The sequence below is a fragment of the Canis lupus genome, chromosome 31, assembly GCF_003254725.2.
Source record: "Canis lupus dingo isolate Sandy chromosome 31, ASM325472v2, whole genome shotgun sequence".
NCBI classification, from domain to species: domain Eukaryota; kingdom Metazoa; phylum Chordata; class Mammalia; order Carnivora; family Canidae; genus Canis; species Canis lupus.
Window position 1 is genome coordinate 38,320,968 of NC_064273.1, and position 24,832 is coordinate 38,345,799.

General features: G+C 45.0%; 1 protein-coding gene across 7 annotated transcripts in view; it reads right to left on the reverse strand.

The window, feature by feature from the left end:
• UBE2G2 (ubiquitin conjugating enzyme E2 G2) overlaps window positions 1-24,832 on the reverse strand; it is a 38,449-nt gene that overhangs the window by 11,362 nt on the left and 2,255 nt on the right. For 4 of the 7 annotated variants that reach the window (XM_025462157.3, XM_025462158.2, XM_025462162.3 and 1 more), the window contains exons 2-3: window positions 7,877-7,912; window positions 7,741-7,786 (exon numbers count right to left, since the gene is read on the reverse strand). The exons of 1 other annotated variant lie outside the window; for it this stretch is intronic. In XM_025462157.3, the coding sequence (XP_025317942.1) occupies window positions 7,741-7,786; window positions 7,877-7,912 (82 nt within the window). Of the gene's footprint in view, window positions 1-5,829; window positions 5,855-7,740; window positions 7,787-7,876; window positions 7,913-12,244; window positions 12,420-24,832 lie in introns of those variants that run through there. 2 more of the 7 variants (XM_025462159.3, XM_025462161.2) reach the window with 2 other exon arrangements.

Below are 24,832 nucleotides of genomic sequence, written 5' to 3' on the forward strand. Positions count from 1 at the left end.
GAGAGGTGCTCAGTTAAGCGAAGCAGCGACCCTCCCCGCTGCGCCCTCGGCGTGGCTCCGGGACGGCGGCCGGGGGGCAGAGGGCGGCCTGGACGGGAGCCACCTGCCCGGCACCCGGCCGACACGTGGACACCAGGTCTCAAACCCGCCTGGGACGAGGGTCTCGGCCACGGGGACCGAGCGGGCTTACTCTCCGGTCACACCCCCGTGGCTGCGACAGAGGGGCCTGCTGCTCGGTGGCACACCCTGCCGGGGCCGGGACCCCACAGAGCACCCCGCGAGGGCCAGGAGGGCATCTGCTATCAGCACGGGCGTCACCTCCCTGCACCCGGCGCCCAGGCTCAGGGAAAGCGGCTCACCAGCATGGCACCACCCCCCACGGCCCCCCCGGCTCACTAGCACCCCCGCTTGCACGGCCCCCCCACGCTGGGGTGCTCTGGAAGGGAGAGCACTGCGGCTCTGCCCTGTGCTCCTGGCCTCGGATCCCTCCAGCTGCTGGGCTTCACCCCCCGCAGTGACAGAAGGAGCAGCATGAGGGCCCCAGGCCCCTCTGGGTGGGGGCGCCGGGAACCCACAGCCCCGCAGGAAAGGCGGCTCGGGCTCTAGGAGGCGAGGAGCAGGGGGGCTCCGCTGGGACGGAGCGGGGGGCTCGGCAGATGCAGCCCGACAGTGGTTCGTGACCTTGTCTCGTCGCCCTCCGCCGCGGGAGAGCTCAGCAGGAGCAAACACAGGCTTTCTTCTGTGTCACCGGCCCGGACTGAACCTGTTCAAAAGGAGGCTGCAGGCGGTCTCTAAGGTGGGGACTCGGTGCTCCAGACACGTCTGAGAACCTGAAATCCACCGTATCCGACCTACAGTTAGAGCGGACTAAGTCAGTCTACCGTCCAGGAACTTCATAGTCCTGACAGACAACAACTCTTACGACCTAAACTGACTTGAACCAGAAAAGTCTGTTGGAAAACACTCAAATAAATGAAGTATATAAAATAAAAACAGAATACTCCCCCTCTCCACCCCCTCCAGCATCGCCTCCCCAAGGCAGAGGCAGACACAGTAAGTATGGTCACTCTCCAAGCTTGTCTCTCTGTGCATAAATTCACATTTTTGTCCCCAAAACTGGGTTTTCACAAATTAAAAATGTATCATGGCACTGCTGACAGGAATTTGAAAAGACCCAACAAAGTGGAGAGACGTGCCAGACACTCAAGACTGTGCAGACGCCCACAGTCCTCAAAGTGACCAGGGACTCCACATAATCCCCGGGGAAACCCAGCTGGCTTCTCTGCAGAAACCGACACGCTGACCCTCAAATTCAGATGGAAATGCCAAGGACCCACGAAGGGGCAAAACAATCTTGAGAAAGGAGAACAAAATGGAGGACTCACTTTCCAGTTCCAAACCGTCCTATAAAGCTACAGGAACGAGGACTGTGTGGCAGTGGGGGCAGCACAGGCCCAGATCAATGGGACCAAATTCAGAGCCCAAACATACACCCCTACATTTATGGTCAGTTGATTTTTGACAAAGGTGTCAAGGAAACTGGACAGCCACACACAAATGACGTTGGACTCCTCCTGGATGCCATATCCAAAATGGATCAAGAATGTAAAGGTAAATGTAAGAGAGCTACAAATATAAAACACAAAAGAAAATCTTTGCAACCTTGGGTTGTATGGCACCAAAGCATGATCCATAAAAGAAAAAAACTGCTAAACTGCACCTCATCTAAATTAAAAACCTTTCAGCTTCAAAAGACCCCATTAAGAAAATGAAAAAGGAGGGCAGCCCGGGTGGCTCAGTGGTTTAGCGCTGCTTTCAGCCCAGGGCGGGATCCTGGAGACCCGGGATTGAGTCCCATGTCGGGCTCCCTGCATGGAGCCTGCTGCTCCCTCTGCCTGTGTCTGTGCTTCTCTCTCTCTCTCTCTCTCTGAATAAATACATAAAAATCTTAAAAAAAAAAAAAAAATGAAAATGAAAAAGGAAAGTCAGACTGCAAGAAAGTATCTGAAAATCGCGTATCTGAAAAGGGACTTGTATCCAAAATATATAAAGAATTCTTATGACTCAATAAGACGACGACGACCCAATTAAAAAATGGGCACAAGTTCTGAAGTTCACCAAAGACATATGCATGGCTAGTAAGCCTGTGGAAAGACGCTCGACATCATCAGTCATCAGGAAACCAACAGGCCCGTGCTGCTGCGAGCGGCTGTCGGGCAGCGAGGCGCTCGGCAGCCTCCCACGAGATGCGGGGACTGAGCTCCGCTACCGCCCGCTGCACCAGCCGCAACTGTCCCCTGACACCACCCGTGTCCTGAGGGGCGGGCAATGACATCACCCCAGTGACAACACTGGTCCATGCCCATTGTCCCCATTTGCTTTCCTGCTCACGGGCACGCAGCAGCTTCCCTTCCAGGCCAGATCCTGATTCTGTCTGAATTGCCGTGGCATTCCCACGCGGGACGGCACGGCGGACAAGGATGTTTCCACTACCGCAGCGAGCGCGGCAACAGACCTCCTCCTGCACAGGGCTGCTGCCAGGCCCCCGGGCCCGCGGTGGAGGAGGACAGCTCTCTCAGTGCCACGGCTTCTGTCAGCAGGCGCGGCACCGCCAGGAGACACGCGGGACGGCCTTCCGCAGGGAGCAGGCCCGGCGGAGACGGAGGCCACCTCGACCGTGACCTCTGCGTCTGGCCCCCAGGCTGAGCACCGACGGAGGGGGAGCACAGCCCGGGGCTCCTCGTACCCGTGGCTGTGACATGTGGGGGAGTAGCGAAGGGTCCCCAAGCACCGGGAGGGAAGGGAAGCTCCTCGTTTTGCCAGAGCCTCTGGCCTGGAGGGGACAGCGGCTAGGCGGTGGCTCAGGCAGGGAGATCACTAAGGCCAGCTGCTCCAAGAACGCTGGGGGAGGACAGAACCGGGCCGCACGATCCCAGAGGCCTTTGCACCTTTTCTAGCCACGACGACAGACAGCCGGCCTGCAGCACCGAGCTCCCTGTTCTTACGGAAGCCTCCAACCGTGTGCAGGCAAGGACCTCAGCTCCCCACCCACAGTCCAGGGCAACAAGGTCGCACAGGCCACAGACTCGACCTGAAGAGGCGGACTGTGATGCCACTTGTCTAAAAGGATGATGATCCCCACTGGGTGTTATTCTGTATGTTGGCAAATTGAACACCAATAAAAAATAAATTTATTATTATTACAAAAAAAAAAAAAAAAGGATGATGATCCCAACAAGTGAAGCGTGGCTGGCCCGAGAGCATGAGGCCATGCCGGCCATGCAGCCCCATGGCCCCCATCTCTTTGACTGATGGGAAGTCCCGGCCCTCTTCCTGGCCATACGCTCAAACTCCACCATAAGCTCAGCTGACAGCATCAGAGCTACCTTCTACTTTTTTTTTTTAACTGATTTTTAAAGTTTTTATTTAAGCGCTCTCTACACCCACATGGGGCTTGAACTCACAACCCCAAGATCAAGAGTTGCACGCTCTTCTGACTGAGCCAGCCTGGTACACCAGAGTTGCCTTCTACTTTTCATCAGGGAAGAGGCTATGGCAATTTTATTCTTTCGTTCTCCTCTTGCTCATTAATTTGCTGCATTCCCATCATACAGCCTCCACCTCGTTCTCTCGTTCTCTCGGGGAGATGTGGGGTCACCTAGGACACACCTGCATCCTCAGGCAAGAGGCACTCAGTACCTGCAGCCCAAGCACCTGAAAAGATGTTTTCCTTACAACACAGCCAAGAAGAGATGGAGGCCCCACGGGTTAGCAGTGCTACGAACGTGGCAGCTCTGTGCCTCCCAGGAAATGAGGCAAGCGTAGTCTCAGAAACACCAGTACGGAGGACACTCCGGAGACAATTAAAGAATAAAAAAGAGAGAAAGAAAACCTATCATAAGGAATAAAACTCAGCCAGCTGTCTGCCAAAATAGCAACGTGAGACCGATCAATGGGAGGACAGTTAATTCCTTAATAGACGTTTTAAGAACATTTGTAAACGGCCTCTTGTTTGTAAAAGAGCCTGGAACAGGACCAAGACCCACAGGCTCACCAAACCCCGAGGCAGGGGAACTCCATACTAATGCAAAAGCCTTCTTCAAATGTAAAAGCACTGAAAAAGCTCTTATTACTTTTTTTTAATTGAGGCATAACTGACACACAACATTACGTTTCAGGTGTACAGCGTAAGGATTCACTACCGGTAGACGCTACACAGTGATCGCCACAGTTAACCTAGTGAACATTCATTATGTACAAAGTCACAAACTTCTTGTGATGAGAACCTGTAAGGTTTACTGTCTCGAAGACTCAAATACCTACTACAACGTTACTGACCATACTAACCATGCCGTCCGTTCCTTTCCCCAGACAGATTTATTCTCTAACTGGAAGTCTGTACCTTTTGTCCTGCTTCACCCTTTTCACTCACCCCCAGCACCTCTGGCAACCATCAACCTGTTCTCTGTATGAATTTGGGGTTGTTTTTTTGTTTGTTTGTTTTTTAGATTCTACCTATAAGTGAGATCATATGGTATTTATCTTTCTCTGAATTATTTCACTTAGCATAATATCCTCAAGGTCCATCCACGTTTTCACAAATGGCAAGATTTCATTTTTTATAGGTGTTACTCGTGTGTGTGCACACGTACATGTGTATACACACTCTATCTTTTATCCATTCATCCACTGGTAGAGAGCAACTCAGGTTGCTTCCATGTCTTGGCTGCTATAAATAATGCTGCAGTGAACATAGGAGTCGCGGGTATCTTTGTGAATTGGTGTTTTCACTCTCTTTGGGGTAAATACCCAGAAGTGCAAATGCTGGGTCGTTCCTCAAGAAACTATTTTTAGCTATTGAGGAACCTCCACACTGTTCTCAGGAGCAGCTGCACCAGCTTGCATGGTGCTCGAGGGATCCCCTTTCTCCACATCCTCTCCAACACTTGTTTCTTATCTTTTTTTTTTTTTAAATATTTTATTTATTTATTCATGAGAGACAGAGAGAGAGAGGCAGAGACACAGGCAGAGGGAGAAGCAGGCTCCATGCAGGGAACCCGATGCGGAACTCGATCCCGGGACCCCAGGATCACACCCTGAGCCGAAGGCAGGCGCTAAAGCACTGAACTACCCAGGCATCCTGTGTTTCTTGTCTTTTGTGTCATATCCACGCTGACAGGTGTGAGGTGATGCCTCATTGTGGTTCAGATCTGCATTCCCCCGATGATGAGTGATGGTGAGCACCTTCCCATGTACCTATTGGCCATGTGGATGTCTTCTTTAAAAAAATGTCTATTCAGATCCTCTGCCCATTGTTTGATTGTTTATTTTTTTGCTATTGAGTTATGTGAGTTCCTTTTATATTTTGGGTACTAAGCCCTCATCAGAGCTATGAATCACAAATATTTTCTCCCAATCAGTAGGTGGCCTTTTCATTATGTCCATGATTTCCTGGGCTATGCAGAAGCTTCAGCTGACATGCTACTTGATTTCTGCTTTTGTTGCCTTTGCAACTAAGTACTAATGTGTGTTTTCAAAATATTGGTTTTAATTTTATAGTGTTCATCTAAAATTAGTAATAGTTACCCTAACAAGTTTAGTTAGCCTAACACTTTTTTAGAAACCATACAGGAAGGCTCACATGTCCCTTTAAAAGGCTTCTAAAAAAAATTTTTTTTAAATAAATAAATTTTAAAAATAAAAAATAAAAATAAATTAAAAATATAAAAAGATTTATAAAGAGCTATAAATAAATAAAAGGCTTCTAAGTCTGCTGATGGGCACAAGCAGTATCTTGCAAGATGGAAGCCCTGCCAGGGGCCCACTGACCTGTGCGCTCAAGCCTTCCAACAACCCATGTACTCTACCAGGCTGGCTGCCCAGGTGGCATGCACAGGTGGCTGCCTGAACACAGAGAGAATACATGGGGTTCAGAAAATGGAAAAAGGGGGTACAAATCAAGTTTATGTGATGGAATCTCTGCTTCCTAAAAAATAAAAGGATCTATGGCTGACACAGTGGACAATGCCATGTTCCATTAGACATAGGACACTGCTGAGCAGGACTCACCATCCCACTGTATTGCTTTCAGAGACAAAAGATACAATAGCAGTTGAGACACAAATACAGATTGTAAAGACATCCTCATGCCAAAAATATTTAAACACACAGAAAATAATGGGCATCATAGGCTCAAGCAAGTAGAGTATTACAAATTATCAGGAGACATTGTGCTTGCTGTATTTTCTCTGGATAGTATTTATTGATGATTTTTAAAATATTTTGCTTATCAAAAAAACTTCATTTTCTCATTGATTTCCATGTATTAATCTAACCTCCACAGACAACATGTAGCAGCAATCTGTTTCTGAAACTTATAAAGCATCGAGGCGCCTGGCTGGTGGCTCAGGTGGCTGAGCGTCTGCCTTCAGCTCAGGTCCTGATCCTAGGGTCCTGGGATGGAGCCCTAGGTCTGGCTCTCTGCTCAGTGGGGAGTCTGCTTCTCCCTCTCCCTCTGCCTCTGCCTCCCCCCAGCTCCTGCTCTCTCTCTCAAGTGAATAAATAAAACCTTTTTCAACATAAAAATTAAAACACATAAAGCATTAAGAACTAATGAGATGTAGGCACTGGGCAGATTCACAAAGTGTGATGATGTCTGAAGTGCACGCTTGCCCTGGCCCCTCCCATACAGTGTTTCTCAAGCCAACAAAAATCCAATCCCAACACCTGCCAAATGATTGAACCATCGATTTTACTAATGAAAAAAGTGGGAGACTGGGGATAAATTTCAACTTAATATATTTTAACTAACCACATTTTGTTAAAAATATAGTAAGTCTACAGATGGCCAAAAACTGCACATCTAAAGTACAAGGAAGGCAAACAAAGAGCCTAGCTCATAGGACCATAGAACACTCTAGAATCAGGGGTCCATCTTGGCCCCTTCTAAGTAACATCACTAAAGTGCAGTATGAAATCCACTCCTGGGCAGCCCTGGTGGCGCAGCGGTTTAGTGCCGCCTGCAGCCCAAGGTGTGATAATGGAGACCTGGGATCGAGTCCCACGTCGGGCTCCCTGCATGGAGCCTGCTTCTCCCTCTGCCTGTCTCTGCCTCTCTCTCTCTCTGTCTCTCATGAATAAATAAATAAAATATTAAAAAAAAAAAAAAAAAGAAATCCACTCCTGATCTTTGTACAACAGGGCCAGAAACCACACTAAGCCTCAGATCTAAGCCACATTCTGGGGTCAGGGGCAATGGGAGGCCAGATGAGGTGCCCAGAGAAAGAAGCAGCAGCAGAGGAGAAGCTCCACAGAAGGGAGGGGAGGGGTGGGGAAAGTGCACATGGGGCGCAGGGCTGGAGGCTCACCCGCCAAACACACCCTCCCACATCCCAGCCCCTCGTCCTAAGGGGCCTTTCCTCCTTAAAGCTTTGAGCTCTTAGGGACTTCCTGAAGTCAAAACCCCCGACACTGTCTGAAGCTCACCCTGCACAGCCACACAACATTCAAAACTTAATACTGTAAAACTCTACAAAAATGAAATCGAGTAAACCTTTGACAGGCTCTAAGGAAACATTTCTCAGGATACACATCTGTGCTCTTTTCTGCTCTCAGACTAGCAGACTAAATTCAAGAGATGAGCAAAGTCTTTTTTCTAAATGGACACTTCTGATCACAGCCCGCTGCTAAACAGCCTCAAAGGTCTGAAGTCCAAAAACTAGTTACACATAACTAACTTACATGATCAGTGCCTCCCACTCAAAAAAGTTCTCTTCATTCATGGGGCCTGCAGGGGGGAAAAAAATCCACAATTAACTTGGAAGGCAACAGTGGCGATTAGAAGTGGATTATATAGAGGTTAACTTCAGTGCCTTACCTGCCACAATTCCTTCTGGAGGATTCAGTGTTAATTCTATAAAATGAAAAAGTAAAACCATTATGAAATAGAATAAACATTAGGTTAGCATTTTAACAAAACTTTTAAAAGCATATAAAACTAAAAATTAGAGTACACATTAAAATTCTGTTTCCCCCAAAGTGCGTGCCCATCCCAGTTACATTTCTAACAAAGACTATATAAACTCTATACCAGCAAAAAGGAGGATTTTTAAGGTATAAACCCTCTTGTTTTACAAATGAAGAAACAAAAGGGCTAATTATCAGGGACACCTGGGTGGCTCAGTGGTCTTGTGGCTGTCTTTGGCTCAGGGCTCAGCGTGTGATCCTGGAGTCCCACTCCCTGCATGGAGCCTGCTTCTCCTTCTACCTGTGTCTCTGCCTCTCTCTCTGTGTCTCTCGTGAATAAATAAATAAAGTATTTTTTAAAAAAGGAGGTGGGGTAATTATCTTTCAAAAATACTCCCGCTAGTTATTTTGATTCAATTTCATAAATCAAACATAGTCTATTATTTTCCTAGTGAATGGTATTTCCCATCACTCTAAGAGGCGTCACAAGCTTTTCTGTTCATGGAGCTCAGATAGGCAGGCTGCTGGCCCCCAGGGCCACTCCACCAAATCTGTGAGCCCCCTCGTGATGCTCCACGCTGTCAGATCTGAGCACTCCGTGTAAACAAGTAGGCAGCAGCATTTGGCAGCAATTTCCAAAGGTCAGGGGCTGTTGAAAGATGAGGCCCAGCCCTGCCACTAAGAAATGCCATTTCAAGTCCTGGCCTCCTCATCTTTTATATGGAAAGCTCCAAAATGAAACCAAAGCCACACAGAAATGTGGAAAAGCAAAGAGCACAAGATGAAAACAGTCGAGGGCAAGAAGGGTGGCCACTGGGAGTGAGGAATCTGGCCACAGATGCACTTCCTGTTGGGCCCGAGTGCTGACGACATCGCCAGTCTAGTAAGAACCAAATAAACAGAAGATAAACTAAACCAAAAACTGGTTATTTGAAGGGACATAAAATTAATAAATTAATAAATCTTTGCCAAATAAACATAAGCCATAAGGCTCAGAAAAGAGGAAGTCAAACTGCCATTACGCATAGGTGCTATGCGTACAAAGTCCAGAAGAGTCAAGAGGCGTTGTAAGAAAAAGTGTTTGCCACCACTGCTGACTACGAGGTCCAGACATGTAACTGAACTGTGCTTCTATGTATGAGCAAGCTAGAAAAATCTTTAAAAGATGGCAATCGTAATGGGAAAATGTAGAAATAAGTTTTTAAAAGATGTCAGATCTGTAACATAGCAGAATTGTCAGAGCTTTAAAGACTAATCGGAGCAAGTTCATGGGTCGAACCCTCAACATTATGAAGTTGTCAACCCTCTTCAAACCAGGTCTATAGATTCCGTACAACCTCAGCCAACATCCCAACAGGACTTCTTCTTTGAGTGCGACAAGACAATTCTAAAAGATATACGAAAATGCAAACAAGTGAGCACAGCCAAGACACTCTAAGAAGAGTAAGTTGGGAACTCCACCTAGGGGTATCAAGGCTTATTACTAAGCTCTGGTGAGGCCGTGTGACAGTGAGGAAGTGGGTCAAGTGGACCAAGGGACCAGGACGGAGAGTGTCCGGAAGCAAACCTGTGCAAACAACGGGCCCCCCTCTTCTTGTTCCCTTAGTAGCCTTCCTTCTCCAGCTGCCTCTCTTTAAGAACACTGTGCGCAGACCTATAACATACAAAGCATGTGCCGACTGTATACACGGTCATAAGGCTTGGAGGCAACAGCAAGCTACTCGTAGTTAAGTTTTTGGGCAAAGCTAGACATATGTTTTTGAATGTATAGGGGTCAATGTCCCTAATCCCAACAGAGGTAAAAGGGCAGTCTTTTCCACAAATGATGCTAATATTTAAGCAGAAAAAATAAAAGTTTCTCCTCCTATACTACCAAACAAAAAAATTCAAAATCAAAATACATAAGAAAAAGGAGAAAGGGGGCATGTGAAATAATAGAAAATCTCCATCCTGGTCTCTGTCCCCAGCCCCCCAGGGCCCAGTCCGGCACTCCTTAAGCCCTCCTCACTTCCTAAGTGACCAGAGCACTCGGAGCGTCTTCTGTCCTAATGAGGTGATGCAGGTGGACTCCTGGATGGCTCCTGGGTGGGGGCTGGAGGCCAGAAAGAGCAAGAAGGACTGGAAGCTCCCAACTTTCAGGCCCCACCCCACCCCTCACCCCAGGGAGGGGGAAGGGCTGGCAATGGAGTCCATGCGTCATCTCAGGCCCCCTGGAGGAAACCCCCCGTAAACCCTAACAGGATGGGGTCCAGAGAGCTTCTGAGTGGGTACACATGTGGGGGTGCTGGGAGAGGGGTGCACGCACAGAGGGCACATACAGGTTCTATGCCCTCACCACATACCTTATCCTATGCACCTCTTCTAGGAGTATAACCACACAGAAAAGTGTGCACATGTGTGCACCAAGAGATGTGTCCAAGAATCCAGGCAGCAGAAACACTTACGATTCTAGGAAGCCACCAACGTGCTGCCGTGCAGAGCAACTCAGAACAAATTATTAATGACCCCCCTAGGAATCCACCTCTGGAAGAAAAAGGGGAAATGAAATACCTCTGGATGCAATTAGGCAGTTTGGTACTGTAACACTTCACATTCTCCCTAAAGAGACAGAGAAAGCAGACGTATACCAAGGATAACAGCGTGAAGCAAGAGCAGCATGAGAACTCATCGAAGTCACGGATGGGAGATTCCCGGGTGGCTCAGCGGTTTAGCACCTGCCTATAGCCCAGGGCGTGAGCCTGGCTGGAGCCCGGGGATCGAGTCCCAAATCGGGCTCCCCGCATGGAGCCTGCTTCTCCCTCTGCCTGTGTCTGTGTCTCTGCCTCTCTCTCTCTCGCTCTCTCAGTCTCATGAATAAATAAAATCTTAAAAAAAAAAAATCATTGATGAAATGTCGCAGTGAATCTAAACCTGATAAACACAGCACAATTTAAATACTTCACTATTGCCATGAAAATACTGCTCCAGCAGCTGGTTGGAAAGCCCGTGTTGTCTCTTTTGCTACATAATTTTATGTACTGAAAAGTACATAGTGACAATTCTTCTTGGCCCTCTGGAGCTTTGAGGAGCAGTACAAAGCCTCGGGCAGTGGTCTGAGCCAATAGGACTACAAGTGGCCAACCGTTAGCTGTCAGCTATGCTGCTGTCTGCCAAGCACTCTCTAGCCAGTGGACACGCAGGGGCTGACAGACAAGGTCCCTGCCATCAATAAACTTATGTTGTAGTGAAGGAAGACAGGCAGGAAATAAGGAAACAGATGTGAACAGAGTGTTTCGGATACCGAAGAGTACCGTGAAGAAGGTGATAGAAAGACGCAGCCCGCAGTAGGCAAGAAAGGCCCCGCCGTATTAGTCTCAGGTGTGCAACACAAGGAGCTGGTATCTGTATACTGAAATGAGCATGGTAAGTCTAGTTGACAGCCACCAACACACAGTCACAAACTGTTTTTTATGATGAGAACTTCCAAATGTACAATGCAGCATTATTAACTATAGTCGCCATGCTGTACATTACCTGCCCAGGACTTCCAGAAACTGGAAGTCTGTACCTTCTGACCACTTTTACCTACTCTGTCTACTGCTAGCCCCCACCCCCCATGGCTACCACCAACCTTGACTATCTGGAGTTGTTTCTTTCTTTCTTTTTTTTTTTTTTTTTAGATTCCTTACGTGAGAGAGATCATTTGATATTTGTCTTTCTCTGTCTTATTCCACTTAGCATAATGCTCTAAAGGTCCATCCACGTTGTCACAAATGGCAAGATTTCATTCTTTGTTAATGCTGATTTGTTAATGCTGACCCCATTGTATGTATGCAGTGAATTCATAGAGCATTATTCACACACAAAGAACAAACAAACAAAAAACACAACACCCAAATATCTATCAATAGAAGAGATCAAGAGATTGTGGTATAGTCATACGATGGAACAAAAATGCAAATAAATGATACACCGCTACATACAACATAAAGCTGTGCAAAACGGGCACCTGGGTGGCTCAATCTGAGCATCTGCCTTCGGCTCAGGTCATGATCTCAGGGTTCTGAGATCAAGTGCCACATTGGTTCCCCGCCCAGAGAGGTGTCTCCCTCTCCCTCTGCCCCTCCCCCTGCTCAGGTGCTCTCTCGCTCTTGCACAAGGTCTCAAATAATAAAATCTTTAAAAAAAAATAAAAAACAAAATAAATCTTTTAAAAACCCAGAAGTAGAGGGAATGGGCAGGTGGTTGGAGAAACCAGTCTGAAGCTCAGGGGAAAGAAACACTTGCAGTATAAACTTACGTGCACAGGGAACAGATGGAGCCGCTGAGGACTGAGGGAAGTGGCTGGAGCAGTTTTCCTAGGGAACACTTGTGGACTCAGGTGTCCCTGCCAGGTCTTCACAGTGACTGGGGCATGCTACTGCCATTTAGGGGGAAGGGACCAGGAATACTCAGCCTTCCACCCTAAATAAGTCCTACACAAGGAAAATGATCTCATTCAAATTGCCAACAGCTGCTGTTGAGAAACCCTGACCCAGGAACCAGAGCAGGTACAGGTGAGAGGGAGTCCAGAGTCCCCAGTCCAGAGAAGGCGGGGAAGGGAGGGAGCAGTGCGGGCTCGGAGAGGCACCCAGCAAACGTGTGCAGGAGGGCGGAATCCCAGGAGCACGAGCAGGAGTACCAGGAAGGCTGAGCCCCTCGGATGTGGCAATACAGACTCTCAGTCCCCTGGTGTCTCTCCAGGACAGCAGGCTGGGAGAAGGGGCCCAGGGGAACCCAGAACCCAGCTCGCCAGGCCCAACACACCTAGTCATCTGAAACGTAGTCCAGTTTTCATGTCTAAAGTCAAACCACATTATTATAAGGAAAAAAAAAAACAAACCCAAAAATTAAAGCAGAGGAGTTACAAACTGCAGGGTGGGAGGGAGTAGGGGGCCTGAAAGCAAGGCAGAGGAAAGACGGCACTTGTCCTCCCAGAACCCTGAAGGGGAGCTCACCTCCCAAACAGCTGGGAGGGGCAGGTGGTCTACACGGAGGGCCCTTGGACCTGACCCTGCCACCGCCGCCCACCCACACCCTTATTCAACAGCGACACCTGCTGTCAGCGAGGTGGCACTACAGCGACAGCGCTCCCCAGAGCGGAGGGAACCTTTCCCGCCGGCTCCTCTCTGTTTTTGTTTACAAAACACACATGCACAGAGCTTCGGGTTTACTGTAAAAGCAACCAAAAACAAACAAACAAAAAAAACCTCTAACAGGATCAGAGAAATCTGCACAAACTATGCTGCTGACTCCCTGAGAAGGTTAATTTGTTAAAAACGCTTTTTTAATACTGGTGTAAAAAATAGCCACGACACAAAATGAAATATAAACTCAACCGCTGACCCAGCAACCCTGTCCCAGAATCTACTCTAGTGACAGAAGAAAAAGATGCATGCATTAGGCTATTCATTTCAGAATTAATTGTAATAGCAAAACATTGGAAATTTCACCTGAATATCTATCAATAAGGGACCAGTCAAATAATGATGTTATCTACCAATGGAGTATTTCACTGCTACAACAAGGAAAGATGCAAACCTCTATGGAAGAGTGTACAATGAACCCCCAACACACACTAAATGGAAAAAAAAGGGGGGGGAGAAAAGCTTATAATGAGGGGCTATAAAGAGGAGATTAAGTTAAAATGAGGTTACTAAGGGCCCTGATCCAATCTGACTGGTGTTCTTGGGAGATCAGCACACAGACACACACAGGGGGTTGACCACATATATGTCATCGAGAAGAGTATATGATTTATATCATATGAGGAAATCTTAGCAATCTCATTTTCCTTAGACAAGGATTTTGTAAACATAGAAAGCATGAAATATTTTAGGAGTAAATAAATTGGACTTACAGTGAAATTAAAAACTCCTCTGCTCTTTAGAAGGGACCCTGATGGAGATTAAAAGTCAAGCCACAGCAGGTGCCATTCAAGGGATACAGAGCTTTAGTCACACAAAACAGAAAAGTTCTAAAGCTGTACTGTACAACATGCATATTGTTAAGAATACCATAATGTACACTTAAAAATTCTTAAGAGGATAAAATTATGTTTTCCTACCACAATTTTTAAAAAGGACAAGCAGGGCACCTGGGCGGCTCTGTCAGTTAAGTGTCTGCCTTCGGCACAGGTCATGATCCTGGGGTCCTGGGATTGAGTCCTGAGATGGGGCTCCCTGCGATAGGGGTAATCTGCTTCTCCCTCTCCCCTGCCCCCCAACTCCTGCTCTCTTGCACTTACTCTCTCTGAAAGAAATAAAATCTGGGATCCCTGGGTGGCGCAGCGGTTTAGCGCCTGCCTTTGGCCCAGGGCGCGATCCTGGAGACCCGGGATCGAATCCCACGTCGGCCTCCCGGTGCATGGGGCCTGCTTCTCCCTCTGCCTGTGTCTCTGCCTCTCTCTCTCTCTCACTGTGTGCCTCTCATAAATAAATAAAAATTAAAAAAAAATAAAATCTTAAAAACAAAAAAGGCAAGCCATAGTTTATAGGACAATATTTACAAAATATCCAACAAAAGACTAGCAGCTACATCATATAAAGTGTTACAACTTACTAAGAAAACAATACACATTAAAAATAGCAAAAGACTTGACACTTAGGATGGCATGTGAATATACAAAACACAGCAGCACTCCAACTTTTAAGATACCCATGGATAGACAAGCCCCCAGAACACTTAACTTTAAAATTCCATGGGACTCACATCCTGAGGCCCACAAGACCAGGAGCAACCTACAAGACCTCCCCTTAAAGGGCTTGCACACTGGGACTCATCCACCCTAGGGCCCAGCTCAGAGGCAGCCCGCGGATTGTACCAGACTTAAGTGAAGGAGGCTCACCTGCTTGTATCAGAGGGCCAGCCTGAGAGCAAGAGCCTACTGGAACACTCTTCTCTGTGGACGGAGACTGGGGCGCCACCTTCACCCTCTGTCTTTGCTGTGCTCCAGGGCTCCAGCATTTCCCTGAAGGGAGCTTTTACGTGTGTATCTAGTGCCCTGATTTCTATGGCTGTCACTGGTAGGACACCTCTTGATCACCCAGCTCTGGAGGCCAGGGAAGCTTGAGTTCCTGGTCCCATGAAACTGCAATTATCAGTGTCACACAGAAAGGAGCTCACACTCGTCGGGTGCCCCAAATTTTATGACTGTTGCCAGGGGACATCTCCACATCACCTGACTCTGGCTACCAGCTGGATTTATGTTGTGGGTCCCAGAGGACTCTAACCAATGGAGAAAGAGTTCTTAAACAGCTACCACCCCAAGGGAAAGCAGGAAGCCACAGATTCAGAAGCCTGGTCTTTCTGTGCAGGAGGGCCTTGCCCTGGGCATGGAGTCTGTGTGAGATTCTCTTCCTCCCTCTCCCTATGTCCCCCTCCTCTCTCTCTCTCTCTCTCTCTCTCTTAAACAACAGTGAAGACTACAATAGCTGACCTGAAATATAGACTAGATGAAGCAGAAGAAAGGATCAGTCAGCTTGAAGTCAAGGCAGTGGAACTCAGTCAATCAGAAAAGCAAAAAGAAAAAAAGAATTTAAAAAGCAAAAATAGCTTAGAGGCTTATAGAACAGGAAACAGACTAATATTTGGATCGTGGGGCTTCCAGAAATCTTGAAGAAGTAATGGCTGAAAATTTCCCTAAGCTCAGGAAGGAAATAGACATTCAGATCAGAAGAACCTAGAGAGACTCACACCAAGACACATTATAATTATATGTCAAAAATTAAAGACCAGGAAAGAATTTTAAAAGCAGCAAGAGATGGGGTGGGGCAGAGGGGAAGGAAGATAAAAATAAATAAAGGCAGCAAGAGAAAAACAACTTATTACATATGAGGAAACTCCCCTAAGTCTATTGGCAGATTTTTCAGTAGAAATTTGCAGGCCAGAGGGACTGGCATGATATATTCAAAGTGCTGAAAGTAAAATCTCTAACCAAGAATAATACTCCACACACCAAAGTAATCATTCAGAAGTGTTGAGAGATAAAGTGTTTTCCTGAGAAACAAAAGCTACCGGAGTTCCTCACCACTAACCTGGCTTTATAAGGAATGTTCCAGGGACTTCTTTAAGCTGAAAAGAAAGGGTGTTCACAAGAACACATGTGAAAGAATAAATCTCACTGACAAGATAAATATATAGGAAAAGTATAATGGGTTAAGCACTTATAAAGCTACTATGAAGGTTAAAAGACATAGGTAGTACAAATAACTATGATGACAATAATTAGTTAAGGAATACACACCTAAAAAGATGTAAAGTGTGACACTAAAAACATCAAATGTGGGGGCAAGGGAGAGTAAAAATGTTGAGCTTTAGAAACTTAAGTTACAGGATGCCTGGGTGGCTCAGCAGAACGTCTGTCTGCCTTTGGCTCAGCGCCTGATCCTGGAGTCCTGGGATCAAGTCCCAAATTGGGCTTCTTGTGTGGGGCCTGCTTCTCTCTCTGCCTCTGTGTGTGTGTGTGTGCTCTGTGTGTGTGTCTTATGAATAAATAAAATCTTAAAAAAAAAAAAAAGAAACAAGTTACTGTCAACTTACAATAGATTATAAACATAAGTTGTTATATGTATGCCTCATGGTAGCCACAAAGCAAAAACCTGTAGCAAACATACAAAAGATAAAGAAATATATGCATACTACCAAGGAAAGGCATCAAACCAGAAAGGATTAGAAAGCAGAGAAGAAAGGAACAGAGAGAAACTACAAAAAGCATCAGAAAACAATTAACCAAAATGGCAACAAATACAAGCCTATCAATAATTAGTTTAAACGTAAATGGACTAAATTCTCCAATCAAAAGACAGGAAGTAGCTGAATGGATTAAAATAAAAGACCCAGGGCAGCCTGGGTGGCTCAGCAGTTTAGCGCCACCTTCAGCCCAGGCCGTGATCCTGGAGACCCGGGGATGGAGTCCCTGTCAGGATCCCTGCATGGAGCCTGCTTCTCCCTCTGCCTGTGTCTCTGCCTCTCTCTCTCTCCCTCTCTGTGTCTCTCATGAATAAATAAATTAAATCTAAATAAATAAATAAATAAATGACCCATCTACAAAGAGACTCACTTCAGATGTAAGGGCACACAGACTAAAGTGAAGGGATAAATAAAGATGCAAATGGAAACTGAAAAAAAATCTGGACAAAATAGATTTTAAAATAAAGACTAATAAAAGAGAGAGAATTATATAATGATAAATGAATCAATCCAACAAGATATAACATTTTTAAGTATTTAAGCACCCAACATACGAGCACCTAAATATATAAAGCAAATTTTAACAGACTTAAAGACTTAAAGGAAGAGATACACAGTACTACAATAATAGTAGAGGATTTTTTTTTAAGATTTTATTTATTTATTCAAGAGAGAGAGAGAGAGAGAGAGAGAGAGAGAGAGGCAGAGACACAGGCAGAGGGAGAAGCAGGCTCCATGCAGGGAGCCCGACGCGGGACTCAAACCCGGGTCTGCAGGATCACACTCTGGGCCAAAAGCAGACACTAAACCGCTGAGCCACCCAGGGATCCCCAACAGTAGAGGATTTTAATACCCCACTTACATACAGAAAATCAGTAAGAAAACATTGGCCTTAAAGGACACATTTAGACCAGATGGACTTAACAAATATTTACAGAGCATTCCACTCAAAAGCAGCAAATACACATTCTTCTTAAGTGTAAGAGGAACGTTCTCCAGGAAAACCACATGTTAGGACACAAAATAAGTCTTAACAAATTTAGGAGGATGGAAATCATATAAAGTATCTTTTTGGGGGGGCACCTGGGTGGGTCAGCAGTTGAGTGTCTGCCTTCAGCTCAGGTGGTGATCCCAGGGTCCTGGGATCAAGTCCCGCATCCGGCTCCCCGCAGAGAGCCTGCTTCTCACTCTGCCTGTGTCTCTGCCTCAGTGTGTCTCCCATTAATAAGTAAATAAACTCCTTTTAAAAAAATGAATAAAGTATGTCTTCTGACTACAATATGAAACTAGAAAGTAATTACATGAAGAAAACCGGAATGTTCACAATATATGGAAATTAAATATGCTACTGAATAATCAATGAGTCAAAGAAGAAATCAAAAGAAATTAAAAAAAAAACAAAACTTGAGACAAAAAGTTAAAAAAATAGGAAATGTAACATACTAAAATGTATGCAGCAAAAGCAGTTCTAAAAGAGAAGTTCAGGGGCGCCTGGGTGGCTCAGCCGCTGAGCATCTGCCTTGGGCTCGGGGCGTGATCCCAGAGTTCTGGGATCAAGTCCCACATTGGGCTTCCTGCTCGGGATTGAGTCCCACACTGGGCTTCTTGCATGGAGCCTGCTTTTATCCCTCTGGCTATGTCTCTGCCATTCTCTCTCTCTCTCTCTCTCTCTCTGTCTTTATGATAAATAAATAAAATCTTAAAAAAAATAAATAAAAGTGCATAGTGATAAATGCCTATTTCAAGAAACAGGAAAAAATCTCAAATAAACCACCTTACTTTATAATTCAAGAAACCAGAAAAAGAATAAATGAAGCCCAAAGTTAGTAGAAGAAAGGGAGTAACAAATATTAGAACAGAAATAAATGAAACAGACTAAAAAGACAATAGAAATAATGAAACTAAGAGCTAGTTCTTTGGAAAGATAACACTGACAAACCTTTAGCTAGACTCAGGGAGTTAAATGTAGAGAAAACTCAAAAACATAAAGTGAGATGTTACAGCTGATACCACAGAAATACAAAGGATCATAAGAGACTACTATGGATGACTATATGCCAACACACTGAACAACCTAGAAGAAATAGATAAATTCCTAGGAACACACAACCTAGTAAGAGTGAATCATGACGAAATAGAAAATCTGAACAGACTGATTACTGTTAAAGAGACTGAATCAGAAATCAGAAACCTTCCAACAAACAAAAGTCTAGGACCAGATGGCTTCACTGGTGAATTCTACCCAACGTGCAAGGAAGAATTAACTAATTCTAGTTCTTCTCAAAGTCTTCTAAACAAACACACAAACGAATGAGAAGCAAAAATGAAAACAGAAGGGGAGGGAACATTTTATCGTTTCACCATAATACCAAAACCAGACAAGAATGCCACAAGAAAATTACAGGCCAATATTCCTGGTGAACACAGATGCAAAAATTCCCAACAAAATATTAGCAAACCGAATTCAACAATATATTAAAAAATATATATATAAAATATATATATTTGATATATATATATAATATATATATCAAAACAATATATCATACGCCATGATCAAGTGAGATTTATTCCAGGAATACAAGAATAGTTCAACATCTGCAAATCAGTCAATATGATAAACCACATTAACAAAATGAGGGTTAAAAATCATATGATCATCTCAACAGATGCAGAAAAACATTTGATAAAACTCAACATCTATTTATGATAACCCTCAACAAAGTAAGCAGAGATGGAACATACTTTAACATAACAAAAGCCATATATGAAAAACCCACAGCCGATACCATACTCAATGGTGAAAAGCTAGGTTTTCCTATAATATCAGGAACAAGACAAGGATACCTATTCTTTTTTTTTTTTTAAGATTTTTAAAATTTATTTATTCATGAGAGACAGAGAGAGAAGCAGAGACACAGGCAGAGGGAGAAGCAGGCTCCCTGCAAGGAGCCAGATGTGGGACCTGATCCCGGAACTCCAGGATCACGCCCTGGACCTAAGGTAGCGCCAAACCACTGAGCCACCTGGGCTGCCCCAAGGATACCTATTCTTATCACTCATAGTCAACAGAGAATTAAAAATCCTTGCCTGAACAATTAGGCAAGAAAAAGAAATAAAAGGCATCCAAACTGGAAAAGAACATGTAAAACCGTCACTGTCTGCAACTGACATACATAAAATACCCTAAAGACTCCATCAAAAAACTGTTAGAATAAACAAATTCAGTAAAGTTGCATGATACATGCAAAGTCAATACACAAAAATCTGTTGCATCATACATTAATAGTGAATTATCAAAAAAAGAAATTAAGAAAAGAACCCCATTAATAATTGCACAAAAATGAATAGAATACCTAGGAATAAACTTAAGCAAGGAGGTAAAAGATCTGTATAATGAAAATCAGGAGACATTAATGAAAGACCGAAGACACAAATGGAAAGATACTCTATACTCATGGATTGGAAGAATTAATACTATCAAAATGGCCACATTTTAATGTGGACTACATGGGCAAAGCAATGTACACAAAGCAATGTACAGATTCAATATAATCCCTATCAAAATTCAAAGGCATTTTTCAAAAAACAGAACACTCCTAAAAATTGCATTGAACCATAAAAGACCAGAATAACCAGTGCAAACTTGAGGAAGAACAAAGCTGGAGGCATCACGCTCTTTGATTTCAAACTGTATCACAAAGCTGTAGCAGTTAAAACACTGATTTTACAGTTCTACAATGCTATGGCATAAAAACAGACACATAGGTTAATGGAATAAAATAACCCAGAAATAAATCCAAACATATATGGACAAGTAACTTTCAACAAAGGAGCCAAGAATATACAATGGGGAAAACACTGGTATGTACATTGTTTTTTTTAACACATGCTGTTGTACACTTAACAGATTACAGTACAGAGTAAACATAACTTTTTTTTATTTATTTTTATGTTTTTTTTTTAATTTTTATTTATTTATGATAGAGAGAGAGAGAGGGGCAGAGACACAGGCAGAGGGAGAAACAGGCTCCATGCACCGGGAGCCTGATGTGGGATTCGATCCAGGGTCTCCCGGATCGCGCCCTGGGCCAAAGGCAGGCGCCAAACCACTGCGCCACCCAGGGATCCCAACATAACGTTTTTTTTTTTTTTTTTTAATTATTTATTTATGATAGTCACAGAGAGAGAGAGAGAGAGAGAGAGGCAGAGACACAGGCAGAGGGAGAAGCAGGCTCCATGCACCGGGAGCCCGACGTGGGATTCGATCCCGGGTCTCCAGGATCGCGCCCTGGGCCAAAGGCAGGCGCTAAACCGCTGCGCCACCCAGGGATCCCCAACTAACTTTTATATGTACTGAGAAACCAAAAAAATTCACTTGACCAACTTTATTGTGATATTCACTTTATTGTGATGGTCTGGAACCCAACTCACAATATCTCCAAGGTAAGCCTATATACGATGGAATATTACTCAGCCGTAAAAAAGGGATTGTTACCGTTTTCAACAACACAGATGGACCTGGAAAGGGCATCATGCTAAGTGAAGTAAGTCAGATACAGAAAAACAAATACAGTATGACCCTTCGTACACAGAAAATTTTAACTATATATATATATGTATATGTGTATATACATAAAACAACAAGGTAAAGGCATACATACAAAGAACAGATTGGGGATTGCCAGAGGCAAGGGAGTGGAAAAATGGGAGAAATGAGTGAATTGTTCCGGTTTGGGTTTTTTTTTTAGTTTACATAAATTTAAGTTAAAAATTTAATTTAAAAAATAAACACAGAACACTGTAGAATAAATTAAGATATCTTAAAAATGAAAAAAATTAAAAACTACAATGAAATACCACTATACACACAACAGAATTGCTAAAATTTTAAAAACCAAGTGCAAATAAATAAATAAATAAACAAACAAACAAACAAACAAACAAACCAAGTGCAGACCAAGTAGTGAAGCCCCTGGAACTCTTTACTACACTCCTGGTAGAAATGTTAAATGGTACAACCACCTGGGAAAACAGTTTGGCTGTTTCTTTAAAAATTAAACATGAACTTCACAGGTGACCCATTTACCCAAGAGAAATGGAAGTATATGTCCACAGAAAGACATGCACACCAATGTTCCTGCAGGTTTATTTGTATTCACCAAGAACTAGAAACCACCCATATGCTGCGGACTGAGCATACAACAATGGGACATTACTTGGGAGGATGGGAGGCTACAGAATTACGCTGGATGAAAGAATCCTGACAAAAGACAAAACAATCTATGGTGACTCAAAGCAGATCCGCTGGTCGTTGCCTGGGACCTGGGGGCACAGGAAGGCACAGGAGAGGTGGATTCTAGAAGCAGGAGACTTCACGGGGCAGTGGTTACACCCATCCTCCTGATTGTGGCAATAGCTTCATGGGCGTGTGCATCCACCAAAACTCATCAAACTGTACACTTAAAGTATATTAACCTATTGAATGTCAATTATACCTTAACAAAACTGCTTATTAAAAAAAAGAAAAAAAAAAAGATGGCTGGGGGAAAAAAAGACACCACAAAGACCGAAAAGGCAAAGCACAAACAGGGATAAAATACTTATATATAGCCAACAATGGATTAGGGATCTATAAAGGAATAGACAACATACAAAGAACACCTACAAATCAGTAAAAGAAAGACAAACCACTCTATGGACATTTGGTACAAGACTCAAACAGATTTCACAAAGGAAAAAATATAAACCACCTATAAACGTGACAGGATGCTCAACTTCAATCACAACACACAAAACCACGAGGAACCGCACCTCACCCACCAGGCTGGTAAAAAAAGACCCTGCCCAACACCAAGGTGTCCGTGAACATTCAATGCGCTGTGCCCGGGGCAACTGCCCAGGGAACCGGTCTGGCATCATCCAGGAAGGCGGATCACGGGAAGGCTCCGTGACTGTATCACACTCCGGATACAGACCTTGCATAAAGTGCTCAGAGAAAGTTGTGAGAACACACCTGTGTGAGTCCATCTCAATTATTAAGTACAACAGGCAAAAATACACAGTATGTTGCTTAGAAGTATACTAAGCAGTAAGAAGACAGAGAAGAGGAAAGGAACCAGTCAGCAAATTTCAGCAGCAGTAACTTGCAGGGCTGGAGGGAAGGAGCCCGAAGATTTCTAAGTTAACTGCTAGTGCTGATTCCTAAGTTGGGTGCCGCGGGTACAGATGTCCATTCACTTTTCATCTGAACATACACATTTACTCTTACACAATTCCCTTCATAATAAAGAGTTGTTATGAGAAGCTCAAAAGACATATTGCCAGGAAAGAGGACAGTAACCAGAAGGACACGTGGAGTCCGGGGGTTCAGAGGAGGTTTCTCCAGGGGGGAGCAGGGCATGAGTGCTGGGGGTGCTACCCAGGGGAGACATGCGCCCATGACCCGGCCAGTCGGGGTGGCAGTGCAGGGGACCGATGAACCGAGAGGCAGGGGTCATCGCCAGGACTTTGGCTCTTGCCGCCACGAAGGGTCCTGGGCAGAGGGACGTGACCTGATGAGCTTTAATGGCATCTTCTGCTGTGCTGAGGACAGAACAAAGTGGGACAAGAGCAGAAGCAGAAAACCTGTCAGGACCGTCCCGGCAGTCATCCAGGCCACAGGTGAGTGGCATGGACCGTGTGGGTCTCCAGGACGACAGGTGACATGTGAATATAAAACAAAAGGAGTCATCAAGGGCAAAAGGGCAAATCTAAGGTTTCGAGCCCAGAAAACCGGAGGGCTGTGGCGGCCAGCAACTGAGACACAGACACTGTGGGAGCAGCACTGCGAAGGGAGGAGCACGTGCCCAGTTCTGCACGTTCACGTCCGAGGCTACTCCACATGGCACGAGGCTGCGTGTGTCCCCCAGAATCTGTGCGTGGGACCTTGTCTGCGCATGCACTCCAGGAAAAATGGGGTCACGCTGGAGTGGGGTGAGTCCTACCACTGACTGGCACCTCCCTCGGGGAAGACGGCCAAGCCACGACGACGGCTGAGATGGGAGTTACGCGGCCCCCAGCCAAGGAACAGCAGGAACTCCTGGCAACCACCAGGAGCTGCAAGAGGCCAGGATGGATTCTTCCCGAAAGCCCCCAGGGTGTGGCCGTGCCAACAGGCGACCTGGACCTGGGCCTTCGGGCCTCCAGACAGAGAGACAACAAACTTCTGTTTTGTTAAGCCACTCGGCCTGCGCTCCTTTGTTAAAGGAGACCCCCCCAAACCAATACCTAACTCTATTTTTGACACTTCTCGGAAAGGCTGGATGCTGTGTGACAAGAAAACATCAAGAAAAGATCCCATTTAAAATACATAAGTTCTGGGGCGCCTGGGTGGCTCAAACGTTGAGTGTCTGCCTTTGGCTCGGGTCATGATCTCTGGGTCCTGGGATCGAGTCCCAGTCACGCTCCCTGCTCAGGGGAGAGTCTGCTTCTCCCTCTGCCTCCGCTCCTGTGCTCGCTCACTTTCTCTAACAAATATATAAAATATTTAAAAAATAAAATAAAATATATGGGTTTAGGACAGCTAGATGGTCCAGTCAGTTAACTGTCCAACTCTTGATCTCAGTTCAGGTCTTGATCACAGGGTCAAAAGTTCAAGCCCCACACTGAGTTCCATGCTGGATGTGGAGCCTACTTTAAAATAAATTAAAAAAAAAAAAAAAATCTCGGTTCTTTTTCTAACACCTTTTTCCTGGTCCTAAGAACGTAGGCAAATCATTTTGCCTTTAATTTTTTTTTTTTTTGTCATTTTGCCTTTATTACTCAATTTCCTGCAAAATGTGAAAAACCAGAGGCTGAACAGAATCCTAGCCAAGGTTCCACCACCACCCCTAAAATTCTACAGTTCTGGGACTATTCCCCAACATGAAAAATATCCCTGAACCCTATCCCAATAATCTACTAAAGTACATTTCAGGGATGCCTGGGGGGCTCAGTGGTTGAGCGTCTGCCTTCAGCTCAGGGGTGTGACCCTACAGTCCTGGGATCGAGTCCCACGTCGGGCTCCCGGTACATGGAGCCTGCTTCTCCCTCTGCCTGTGTCTCTGCCTCTCCCTCTTTTTCTCATGAATAAATAAAGAAACCCCATTTCACAGAGAGATTGTTTCTATAAAATCCA